The sequence below is a fragment of the Sprattus sprattus genome, assembly GCF_963457725.1.
Source record: "Sprattus sprattus genome assembly, chromosome: 17".
In the NCBI taxonomy this organism is placed as follows: Eukaryota; Metazoa; Chordata; class Actinopteri; order Clupeiformes; family Clupeidae; genus Sprattus; species Sprattus sprattus.
Window position 1 is genome coordinate 17,983,786 of NC_137915.1, and position 13,648 is coordinate 17,997,433.

A 13,648-nucleotide genomic window follows, 5' to 3' on the forward strand; every position below is an offset into this window, starting at 1 on the left:
AGTCATCAGGTCGTATTTTACAGTCCGTAAGCACAGTAGGTGAAATTAGTCCAAGAGACTCTCAAGCATCTGCTAGATCACTTCGGCCTGAGTGAGTGTGTGTGTGTGTGTGTGTGTGTGTGTGTGTGTGTGTGTGTGTGTGTGTGTGTGTGTGTGTGTGTGTGTGTGTGTGTGTGTGTGTGTGTGTGTGTGTGTGTGTGGAGAAGTAGATTTATGCCAGGCAGGAGAACTTGAGGGCCCCTGGCCACCTCTCACACACTCACACTCCTCACTCCTGAGTGGGTTCCATGTTTGTTTTGCCAAGCCCCTCTCTTTGAGAAGCCGAGTATGATGATTCACACACACACACACACACACACACACAACACACACACACACACACACACACATACCACACACACACACACACACACACACACACACACACACACACACACACACACACACACACACACACACACACACACACCCACACTCCATTGGCCGGCTGTGCCCTGGCTGGTGTTTACGTCACTAGAGCCAGATGTTGCCCATTAATTATGGAGCTGGCAAAAAATGCTTTTCGTCGTCACCTAGACCAGTGCCAGATACCTCTTCCGCTCCAGCCTTCTCCTGACGAGCCATGTCATTATGTCTTGAGAATGCTCAAGACAGCTATTTCATTTGTCATGCCGGCGGGAGGTTACGTAATGTCAAAAGAAGAACCTGGGAACAAACGCAAATCTCAGCAGACATTAAAGTATGTTCTCTTTTAACAAGACTGTTGCACAACATGGGACTAAAACAGAGATGCTATTAAGACCGTAATGGAACTATAGGAAACACTGGCAGCCTGATCTAGCCGCTGGCACAGCACAGACATTGGAAGAGCATTCGTGACCTTGGCTTTATAACTGCCTAATACTTCCCCCCACACCCCCACCCCCCACCCCCAAAGAAAAAAGCAGAGTGTCTTGGAGTGTTGGTCGAGGCCATGCCCAACACACGCATTTAAAGAGCACAGAAAACATAAATTGATAACTTTAATCTCAGCTTTATAACTACTTAATACTTCCATATCTCCTCCTCGAAGTCTCCTTCTGAAAGCCAGGTATCTCAGAGGGTGTGTGTGTGTATGTGTGTGTGTGTGTGTGTATGTGTGTCTGTGTGTGGGTGTGTGTCTGCATGCGTGCGTTGATGCGCGCGCCTGTCAAGGCTCTGGAGGTTAAGCAGTGGTTACAGTGGGATGAAGCAGGGCTTATCAACAACCCACGAATGAAAACAACCTCAGCACACACGGCTGTGCAGCGAGGGGTCACAGGAGACACGAAGGCTTCCTGAGGAAATGGATCTGAATGGGGAGGTCGTCAGAGAGGGACCCTGGCCCTCTGCCTCCCAACGGAGCCAAGCCCCATGGCTCTTCCTCAGGAAGGAGTGTGTGCTCCGGCAATGAGTCACTGAGTATGTGTGGGAGTGTGTGTGTGTATGTGTGTGTGTGTGGGAGTGTATGTGTGTGTGGGTACAGGGTGAAAGTATGTGTGTGTGGGAGAAGTGAAGATGGGAGGGAGTGTGTGTGTGTGTGTGTGTGTGTGTGTGTGTGTGTGTGTGTGTGTGTGTGTGTGTGTGTGTGGGAGTTGCATACCGTATGTATTGAGATGTCAAATTGTCTTTGAGAGTGTGTATGTGCAGGCATGCATATCTGTTTGTGTGTGTGTGTGTGTGTGTGTGTGTGTGTGTGTGTGTATGTGTGTGTGTGTGTGTGCGTGTGTGTTTAAAAGATAGTATGTTTGTATGTGCGTTAACATCCCAGACCTGGTCAATCTTTCACATCCACTGTGACATTATCAGGCCAACCCAGCTTTTAAACCTAAAGGCTGTACTGATAAGACAGAGCTAAATCCCTCGGGGATCTCACGTAGCATAGCACAGATACTGCAAGGTTACTAGAACTAGGAATTTCACGTAGCATAGCACAGATACTCCAAGGTTACTAGAACTAGGAATTTCACGTAGCATAGCACAGATACTCCAAGGTTACTACTACTAGGGCGCGTCGCTCAGTTATGCCCTTAATGTAAGAAAACATGAGTGAAAGGGTGTGGGCCTGATTTATCACTCCATGCTGTCGACTTTAAAAGTGGGCCTGCATTTGGCATTGGTCTGTTGACAAAGCAGGCTGTTACATGAAATCAACTCCGCTGGATCCACCGTGTTGGTAAGCCACCTGTCATCATATGATAAATATCTTTGGTTGCTTTTTTTTGGCTGCATATTTGCCTAAACAAGACCTCAGGAACAGCTTATTTGCATTCTGTTGGCAAACCCAACCTCTAACCAGACGCCTTGGCTAATGTTGGTTCAAGTGCAGTACGGGCTGTATGCCCACCTCTGCCCACCTTTCCATGTCCGGTTAGCACACTGGTGCACAATGGCAGCTGTCACATCGTTCAGGTGGCTGCTGATGCACACTGCTGGAGTGAGTCCCCATCAGAATACTGTAGGCCAAGCACTTCAGGGGGCAGGTGCCTTGAAAGCACTGTGTCGGTGGAGCAATTCACCAGCTGACGGGCACCAATTAGTGTTCATATCAACAGTTTTGTACGTTTTTTTTTGTAAATTGTTTGTTCTTTCTAGGAAGTTCTCATGTTGACCTTTATTAATGCTGAGGCAACTTAACTCGAGATTCATTTTGTTTGCATTCTTTCTTCGGAACCCAGGCCTTTAATAAGAAATGGTTCTCCTCGGAAGCGCAGAAAGGGGAGAAGAGACGCAGTTTGGAATGAGAATGTGGAATGCGGAATGTGAATGTGGGATTGTGTGAGTGAGTGAGTGAGGAGTGCTGCCTCGCTGTCTACTACGGGAATAATTGAGTCTTTTGGGGGGATTCCAGGGGTGATGCTGGCTGCCGGGACGCTCTTTGTCTATTGATGATGGTGCCTGGCAGCTGCTGAGGTCAAGACACACACAGCCTCACCAAACAGCCCCTGAATGAGTCAACCATCTACAAACACACACATACACGTCAGAGAGAGAGAGAGAAAGAGAGGAGAGAGAGAGAGAGAGAGAGAGAGAGAGAGAGAGAGAGAGAGAGAGAGAGATCCTTGTACATAGACACTTTCACACAGATATTCGTACATGCACACTTTGGATGTCAGACATACAAACACACACACACGCACATACAAACATACATACATGCATACATGTTTTTATGCACACTAACCCTTCCATTCACAGGCATACAAACACACACACAAACACACACACACACACACACACACACAAAGATGGTTCCACTTGCAGACATGTAAACATTCATAGAGACACTGCAACTCTCAGACATACAGAAACGTTCACATTCATGCACATAGACACACAAACATGTACTTGTTTGCACCAAGCCATACATACACTCTTTCATTCACAGATACACTCAGGTAGACAGACAAGCATACACACACACACACACACACACACACACACACACACACAGACAGACATAAAGGGGTGTCTTTGGGCATAGCTGGCTTATGAGTCATGTTATAAAATGTTAATTAGAGGTTAGTTGAATGCTAGTTTCTTTGACAGCCTAGATTTGTCAGGTATTAAGATGGCATTCAGCTGTGGCCATATCTGTATCATTCCCACTCCCATCCCTGTGAAACTAGGTTCTGTGGGAGGAGAGAGAGCCAAGCAAATTACTTAGTGCAGATAAAAAACCTCCAACACTTCACTGCACTCCGCCTAAGAGAAACACGTTAATTTGGAGTTTTCTCGTTTGTCTTTTTTTTTATGTCAAGGCATGTTGAAAGGGTTTCAGGTTATACGAAACTCAGGCACTGGTACAAAATGGACATCATAAATTGCAATAATTGTAAAATTGATAAGTTCCTTGCAAGTGCTTGCAGGAATGACCCTGTCCAGTTGACAGAGTAGTAATTCTGCCTTGTTTTGAGAAGGAAATGTTAATGCACTGGTTGAGTCCAATTAATGCCCGTTTGCTACCTCATGCTACCTCTCGAGTTCAGGAAATGGAGACGGTAGTCTAGACAGAATCCATTTCACATGCAGTATTCCCCGCATTTTTTAATTACGCTGCAGTTTGACCTTTGTCAAATACTTGGCCCACGCCACGCTTGGTTGGCTGCCACCTTATAATTTTTTCCCCCAACTTGGCAGTTTAATGTTCTTTAATATTGTATAAGAACTTTACTATATCAAGTAATCGTATGCTGTGAATTACCCTGCATATTTAACTTTATATCTCTCCTTCTAACTCAGAAGTGGGGGTTATATTGCTGATGGATGAAAATGTTTAGCTGGAGTTTTGAGTTATGTCCAGCTCTGTCTCCCTCACTACCTGCGCTTGATTGAGAAGTGGGCAGAAAATAACACTATATGCCACCAAAAAAAAAAATGTTTGTGCCTCACAACTGACCTGTTTCAGGCAGCTTAAGGCAACTCAAACCTGGAGTTTCACTAAAACATCGTCTGTTTTAAAGTGAGCTGACGCACATCACGCTTTCTTGAGGTCATTTTCCAGGTGTTGTCACATTCTCTGAAACAGTGACATGGTGAAACGGTTTCTTGACTTACTGACTAGGTCTAGCTTTTAAATTAAGATTTCTTAAACATATGATAAAAAAGCCTGAAGAGCCGTAACTGTAGGAAACCCCTTCTCCCCAAGCTCGTTGGTAGTTCAACAGCAAATTATGTCATGTAGACTATAGCTGGATAGTTCATAGCTGGATCTTCACTCAAGATGCTATTTGTCATAGAATGAATTGACTCAAATCAATTACCTGAGAGGCAGCTCTGTGGAGTGAGTGCATTATCTTCCTGCTAATCTGTTTAGCACTCTCTACCTTTACTGCCAGTATTGAACTCCCAATTGGATTTAGGCTCCATATCAGTATGTGCTGGAGCTTATGGAAGCAATGATGAGATTAGACTTGGAGATGATTGACACCGGTGCATTACCACTGCTGTTTAGTTGGCTTGGCAGTACACACAGACAGGAAAACATGCTTCGTGCCTCGCTCTTCAGCACACATTTCACGTTGTGCCATAAAACGGGAGCCAAGTTGCAACCTGATAGTCACTTGCCCACACAAGCCAAGGGTCCGGTCTGGGGATGCTTTCAATGAGCAAACCAGCTCCCTCCCCCTCCCTTTGGCAAGCGGCTTTTTCGCCAGGGGACAGTCTTTAAATGCGATTAAGACGATGAAATTTCACAATTTGGATAACAGCGCTGGGGTCTCTGGCACACGTGGTAGCCCCAGAAACTGAGCTCAAGGGGCTAGCCTGAGTACTGTGTCTCACTAACCTCCTCGTCCTGCTAACACGGTTCTCCGTCATCTGAACAGAAGAGGGCAAAGCGCACGCACAAGCATGGCAACCTCTATCCTGTCACCGCAGCGCTAAGGTAACAGACGCAAGACCAGGCGTGCCGGGGACAGACACAAGACCAAACAGACCCAAGGGTTCGCCCTAAACAAAAAGAGAAAAAAATCACAAACTGATGTGAAACATGCCTACACGTAGTTTTTTTGTCTGCGGCGGGATCTCAAACACATCTGGTTTGCATTTGTGCTTCCTGTACCAGTCTCGGCTTTCTGCCACAGATGGCCTTATTCTCAGTGGTGTTTTTTAAAAAGTTCCTGGTCCTTCTAATGGCTTCAGTTCAGTGCATGGCACAGTCCCTCACTCCAGCCCCTGCATGCCCAACTTAATCACACATACCAAGTCAATAAATGATTGAATATGACTTCATTTCAAGTACGCCAGAATGAAATCAGAAATGAATTAAACAAATAAAATAAAGCAGGACCAGGTTTTCATTTACCAGCTCATGCTTGACTAAATTCTCTGCAGGCAGCTATAGGCAGAAATCTCTAACAGAGATGGCTTCTGTCAAAGAACTATACATTTGTGCTCCATACTCAGACTAGTTAAACACTTTCATAACAGTAACCCATTGTTATCAACATACAGGAACTTGGCAGTATTTTTTACGCCTAAGGTTTGTATTGCACACATTGCTAATTGATGTAAGTGCTAATGTATGTGTGCAAGCATGCACTCGTTAATGTGGACCAAACAATCTTAAAATATTTCAAATGGTTGTTATCACACTTACAGATTCTGTAACAAATACACTGGCAAATTAAGTCTGTCTAATAATTCATTTCTGAATAACACGTTTACAATTCTTTTCTCAATTTCGTGGTCCTTATAGTTTACTTTGTGCCTGAGGTGTCCAAAGAATACCATGACAACTCATGACAAGTTCAAAAGATTTCAAAACTGACTCTTCAGTTGGCAGCTCACCCTTTTCAAGTTTATCCACTGTTAACTAGTTTTATTACATTCTCCAAGTAATCTTTCAGTTTTTAAAAGTATTGCCCTGGAAATAACTTATCTGATCCTTTAAGCCACAGGTAATATGAAGTTTATTTTGTAATTTTGGGATTTTTGTAGCATTTTAGGAACATCTGTTTTTCACATGCTTTGTTACTCCTCTTTACCATCAAATAATTTTCTCTCAAGTAATTTTTTTTAACTTGACCATGTTTTTATTTCTTCATTTCAAATGATTTTATGTACATGTACATGTCTTGCTCAATGACACTCTAAGCAAACAAACTCATTAATCAGTGAGCAACGTGTTTGTACAGTTTTGTTGTGACAGCCTTGGATTTACACCAAGTTTAAAAAAAGAAAATTGTGCTATAAGTCATAGAACTCTGTATGTTAGCCTCCAGCGGGTGAGGGCATAAAGTGCTGAAGGTGTTTAGAGGGGCTGTGGTCTGCCCCCCCCCCCCCCCCCCCCCCAGCCAGAAAATCCCAGCTACTGTTGGGATGCAGTGTCCATTTTCACACATGGTCTCAATCAGCAATTTTCTTTTTTCTCTATTATTTTGAATGGATTTTCAATGGATTTGTATTCTTTCAAAGTATACATTGTTCGACTGTGAGTCAGTCTTTTCACTTTCATAGACAAAGTTTGCTGCTTTGTTTAAAATAATATAATGGTGGCTCTTGCATTTGTTGATGTTGATGAATGGTAACACACAATGTGTAAAACAGACATAGAACACACAGGCCTAAGAAAAATATGTTTTTTTTTAACAATAAAAATGTCAAAAGTCATATACTTGATTTTCAAGGGGAAAAGTGTTTTAAAATATATAGGGTATAGGGAAATAATGTTATTTCATTATACCATCGCTGTTCTCATTTCTATGCCATGGCTGTAGCCACAAAGCTTTCTCGGGATGGGGCATGTTCATCCCAGTGCTGGTTGGCACAGGCCTTTCTAAAGGGAATTGATGTAACAGAATCTACTGAGAAGCACAACTGTGTTTGATCTCACATGGAAGTATATGGAATAAATGTGGACAAAGCCATTGTCAAAAAATATCTCTAAACGTTTTGGCTTTGTGTCTGTTAGGCATGTTCCTGATATTTTGTGATTATCGAGAATTTATGTTGGGCAACATAAAAGACGCAAATTATATATTTCATCCATAAATTACAATGGCACAAACAATTACACACCATTTTGTTTTGCTATCATACCAAATCTTTCAGTTCAAAATGTTTGTGGAGTGGAAAATCACTCTGAATCAAACAGATGATATTCGTTCCAAATTTCTGGAAAATAAGATATTGGCGAGCAGCATTCAAATTGATTTCACATGGCTTGACCCGTGTCTTCTTCCTCCAATGAGGAGTACGTAAACAACACATTACTTGGACCTGAGACATCCGCTCAGAAAAGACATTTTCTTTTGTTTTTCAACAGCAGCGCTATTAACTGCGTCACTATTAAACATCAATCACAGCTTTTATTTAAACTACACTAGAAGTAAGGGCTCCCCGTAGATTTCTGAGGATAGTCGTTCCCTGGGATGTTTAGAAGAAGGAGATGGTCTCTCTGGAGAGATTGTGCTCCTCCACATTTCCCAGTGCCTTTCAGCAGAAAAATAGTAATAATTGCGGTCTTCATCTTCTTTTTCTAATTCCGCCCACGATCTTCTGTAAATCTCAGCAATCTTCCCATGCCAACATTTCGACATAAAAAAAATAATACAATGTAAAAAAAAAACCATCTGAATAAACAAAACAAAAATGCAAACTTTGATGTGTGTTCACTGAGCATGTCTTCTCAGTGAGGAGACTGTCTGGATATCACGCACGTTGTTTCTCTCATGACGGATGGCCGCACGGCTGCCAAAAACATCAGTGGTGTGTGTGTGTGTACTACTGCCTGTCTGCCAAAGCATAGAAGACTGGTTGTGCGCTACAGTGCTGCAGCACTTGTACTGATGGGGGAGGCTTACAGCAGGCTTTTCCTATTAGCCAACCTGACAGACAGGTTAACCTGGGTGAACTTTCACCCTGACAAGAGAAATGTCGGATTTCCCTCAAACGACATGGTTATCATGGAGACCAAGGAAAACAGGAACAGCCATGAACATTAGACGGCAGGCAGTAAAATTCAATTATCTTGTTACGACGCTGGCTTATACAGGGTAAATCTGATATATTTGCTGGTAGGTGCTGGAAGACCATATTACAGTGTTTGTTACAGCAAAGTGATTTCTCAAAGAAGACTTTGCTGCCTAAAGTATACACTGGCAGACAAATTCAGAATAGCAGTTTGGCGCACACACACTCTCTCTCTCAAACACACACACACACACACACACACACACACACACACACACACACACACACACACACACACACACACACACACACACACACACACACACACACACACACTGCACACTGGTGCTTCCCCCATTGGTTACATGTAGTGTCAGTGCTACCAAAACTTCACGTCAAGGCGTTTCATTCTAGACATCACCCTCAGTAACCGTCATGTCTCACAGTCCCATTCTGTGCTGTTCTTCCCCCAGGCCACACAGGGCGCTTGCTGAAATCCCTCTGCTTCACCAGTATGACATTCCTGCTGTTGCACATTGTCTACCAAGTCACCATCAACAGTCTGCTGGCGGGAGAGAGCATTGAGCCCAACTTCAACTGTGAGTAAAGAATCACTTAATGTGTGTCGCTGCACTCTGACTATCAGTCTGCCTTTTGTGTCAGTCTTCTCAAAAATTCCTTCTGACTCTCTCACCACTTCCAGTAAATGTACAATGATGTAAGAGTATGATATTTTGTTAATGTCATGACAATTACCAATTATACTAACATGCCTGTTATGACAGATACGTACAGGATATTGTGTCTGTTATGACGTGTATATGGCATGGTGATGTCAGTCTTATGATGGAAGGATGAAGTTAAGGTTTGCCCTGAGTGTGTTTCGACACAAGGCCCACCTCAAATGAACGCACAGAGTACTGATTAGTGCCTGAGGGTGCCTTCAGGTCATGACGTACTTACATTTCACACCCACAACACGACGCACACAGACCCCAACACCCCCTAAAGTACGCCAATGGCCCCAGGCCTGAGCCTAAGTACAGGAGAGTTTGCACACACAACTGGCACACACCACACGCTTTCATTCTCGCTCTCTCTCGCTCTCTTACTTGCTCAGTCTCCAAGTAGCAATAAGCCCCAACATCTGCACTCAAGATGGGGATAAACATATAATGAACTGAGGAGAAAGAGAGAAAGAAAGAGAGAAACGAGCTCCAGTCTCCCATCCCGACAGAACAGACAGAAGAGCATTCAAAAGCACTGGCTCGACCGTCTCCACTGTAAAAATGTGCAAATGATGCCGGGGTCCTCTGTTGGTGATTGAGATTTCACGTGAGAGCCACTACATCGGCTGGTCTTTCTCTAACGTCACTGTGGGGTGGAACCGTAAATTCAGTCTAGACTGCACAACACTCCACTGTGTTAAGGCCCACGTTAACTACCCTTTTCGTGGAAATGGTCTTGGGCCATTGAAACCCCAGCTGAGAGCATAGAAAATGAATGACAGTAATAAATCCACAACAGAATTTATGCATACCATTTCATATTTATGTGGGAGCCCTTTTTTTCAAGTTTACCATTATATCTATCCTGGAGCAAGAACTGAATGCATCGCCCGCAAGAGGACCTCTAAGTATTGCATAGTGCGTAGACCTCTAAATGAGTGAACGCATTTGTTGAATTGACAAAACAGTAGCCAGCTGGGAGGGGATGACAAGGACGAGCTCCGTACTTGGAGCCTGTTGCGTTTGAATGCGCAAACAGGCTCATTTCAATTCATAGCAAAGAGGTTTAGCACTGCTAAAAGAAGATTTACTGTATTTGAATGTCAATGTGGAGGAAATCAAATGTTTGTGTTCAAGCCCTTTCAAACCCAGCCAGGTGTGTGTGTGTGTGTGTGTGTGTGTGTGTGTGTGTGTGTGTGTGTGTGTGTGTGTGTGTGTGTGTTTTTGTAATTTAATGACCACGTTTTTGCTTCGGCATATTCTGCTAAAAAGAGCCTGTGTTTGTAGTGGGCCAAAGACAACAACTGGCACTCAACAGAGACTGGAACTCAACAAATGCCATTAGCTGGGCTTAAGCCTTAAGAGAGGTCTCGGTACGTGAGTTTACGCCTGCTGGAACAATACTTTCCAAATGACAGTGCACGTTTTCATCAGGTGTTGCTCAGCAGCGCTTACGTAAGGCATTTCTGGCATTCAAGGCCCAAAAAAAGGGAGAAAAAAAGTCTCACTGAACTTGCCTGTTCCACGCCATTTAAAACCTGTGGCTTTTACCTCAGTAGTTTATGTGTCTGTGAATCCCTCCCTCACTGACTACACACATAAAACAGGGCTTTTCAGAGGAGATAGAGCGTGAGGGATTGGAAATTGCAGACTGTAATTGTCTGCATTGTTGTCTTAGAAAAAGTAGATATACAAATAGCAAAACAGTGATATCAAAGCAATTCCTGGTAAGTCATGCTGAAAAAGTTCCCCACCTATGTGTGAATGGAGTTTCAGTTAATTGCATTCAAAGAACATTAAAGGCAAAGGAACATTAATTAAAAGCACTCATGTAAAGCTTGGGAAATGTCACATTTGATCTCTGGTTAAGATTTGATGTGCTGTAAAATCCTTTGAAAAGCCAAAGCTTCACTACACATCTTTACCTCCTCAACATCTAAAAGCAGAGCTGGGCAATTTAATGACATTTTTTCCAATATTGATATTGCTAAACTCTTTCCGACCAAAATATAAATCAGGTATGTAAATAAGGAATTAGGTAATACTGTGATTAATTGTGATTGTTACCTCCAGCAAGCAGGTTATGCGATCGGGTCCGTTAATTTATTTATTTATTTATTTATTTGTCCGTTTGTCTGTCTGTGGACAAGATCTCTCAGAAACTACTGGGCGGATCTTTCTGAAATTTTCACAAGAGGTGCATATCGGTCCTGGGACAGCCCCATTAAAATTTCAGGATGATCCGGATCTGGATCCGGATTCTGGATCCGGATTTGTGTACCGCCTTGCTGGAGGTCAGAAATCTCTGATTGCTCTTGTTTTGTATGTTATATTGAATATATTTATATGAATAACACATACAAGGTAGAAATCATTTTGAGTATTGATGATATTTATAATTTTTCAAAACAATAGTGCTAAAGTGATACTTTGAAACTTCTGAACCTTCAAGAAAAATTATTGTTGATTTAATGCTAGTAGCTTGAAGCTTGAGCTTGAAATCTTGGAAGGGGATGTATATAAATAATTCCAGGCTGTAGGCTGTAGATCTAAAATCCAACTACCAATACAGCCTCAAACATTGATGCTAGCTCCACATCGAAAGGACAGTGGGAGAAATAGCTAACTATTACCACAACACATTCCACTATTTTCTTAGCCCATCCGATGTGATCAATAAATATTAACACGTTATTTTGACGACCCTATAAATTAGTATGAAATTAGCATGATATTTGTTTTATGTCATATCGCCTATTGAAACAATCGGTCTCTGCCATGATATACATCATACCCACAGCATTATCAGTTTTGCTAAGTGTGGTATGTAGAAATGTATGTGTTATGTAGTTATAATGGATTATAGTGTGTAAAACACATCTGTAAGAAGAAACACACTTAAACAGAACACAACAAGTTGAGAATGCCTCCCTCAATGCTCCCTTTATGAAAAGCCCATGAGGTGAGAAAGATGGAGGAGTTCATTGAGGTCATTGTGCAGGGTGATAAGACGGATGCTGAGGAAGTGAATGTGAGTGAATGTGACCTTTCTCCACTGACCCCACCCAGCAGAGCAACAGGCCTTACCACCCACTCCTTGGGCCAGGCCCTCACAGCTGTCCTCTGGATCCCTCGACTCACTGTCTGGATCTGTTTGACCAGGTCAGAGGTCACGACTCAGGGACGCAGGGTCCCTACGGGGCAGTTAAAGCATGTGTGAAGCATATGTGTGGAACCGTGTGAGTGTTTGTCTGTGTGTGTGTGTGTGTGTGTGTGTGTGTGTGTGTGTGTGTGTGTGTGTGTGTGTGTGTGTGTGTGTGTGTGTGTGTGTGTGTGTGTGTGTGTGTGTGTGTGTGTGTGTGTGTTTGTGTGTGTGTGCGCGTGTGTGTGTGTGTGTGTATGTGTGTGTTTGTGTCTGTGTTTTTGTGTGTGTGTGTGTGTGTGTGTGTGTGTGTGTGTGTGTGTGTATGTATGTTTGTGTATGTATAGGCATCTGTATCCACAAAGGTCCTTTAATTCTCTTTCTCTAAACAACCTTTCAAATACCTTGTGAGCTTCCTCTTGCTCTATAATGAACATCAAAAATATCATGAAATACATAACACACAATACAAGTACTGTACTGAGGTACTGACCACAACATTGAAGAGAAGAGCAGTAGTCTATCAGTAACTCTATCTGAAAGGCTTAATACAATACAATGCAAAACGTTGTGGTTATACTATTTTATACATATCTAAAACCTAGATGAGAAATCCACAGTAACAATACACAATAATAAAACAAAGGGAGTTGCTGCAACTACTAGCTCTCTAAACACACAACCCTTCACCACCACAATGGCTACCACACTACCAGAAAAAAAAGATTTATGAAGTTCACAACAGTACCGAAATAATCGCATGCTACTCATCATTTGGACAAGTTGTCAGAGTTCTCCTTTAGCCAGGCACACAGAGCTGAACCTCTCTGCAGCCTTATTATGAATGACAGCGTGTGTAATTAGCACCCGCGTTTGGGCTTTTAACAGGACTCATGCGCGACTCTCCGAGTCCAAGTGTGTGTTTGACTGTAGACGTTCTTGTGTTACTCACACTGACGCTGGTAATTTCTCGGAGTAATTGGCTTTATATTGAGTTACAGCCCTCCAGATTATTTTCTCTCGCGCGAGCGTCAGATCTGTTTTGGCTCAACTGTGGAGGGCTTGCAGTACGTCACTGAGGGTCAGGCCCATCGTCAGCAGGGGGTCAAAGGGTACAGATGACCCTGGGCCCAAGGCCAGGTGGGGGGGGGGGGGGGGGGGGGGGGCGTTATCATTAAACGTGTGTTAAAAAGGAGAGCTGTTTTGCTGTGTGCAAAAGGAACATGTGTTGTGTGTGTATTTCTGTGCACAAATGGAACATGAGTTGTGTGTGTATTTATGTGCGTAAATGGTCATTCAACTGTCCCCGGGGGACTGTTAACAACAGAATGGAAGCTAGCCCAAA

General features: G+C 43.1%; 1 protein-coding gene across 1 annotated transcript in view; it reads left to right on the forward strand.

Annotated features, from left to right (window-relative positions):
* LOC308378480 (piezo-type mechanosensitive ion channel component 2-like) overlaps positions 1-13,648 on the forward strand; it is a gene marked incomplete at its 5' end in the record, with an annotated part of 111,520 nt that overhangs the window by 24,136 nt on the left and 73,736 nt on the right. Inside the window, one exon of the mRNA XM_080855416.1 lies at positions 8,907-9,032. Coding sequence (XP_080711542.1) covers positions 8,907-9,032 — 126 coding nt within the window. The remainder of the gene's footprint in view (positions 1-8,906; positions 9,033-13,648) is intronic.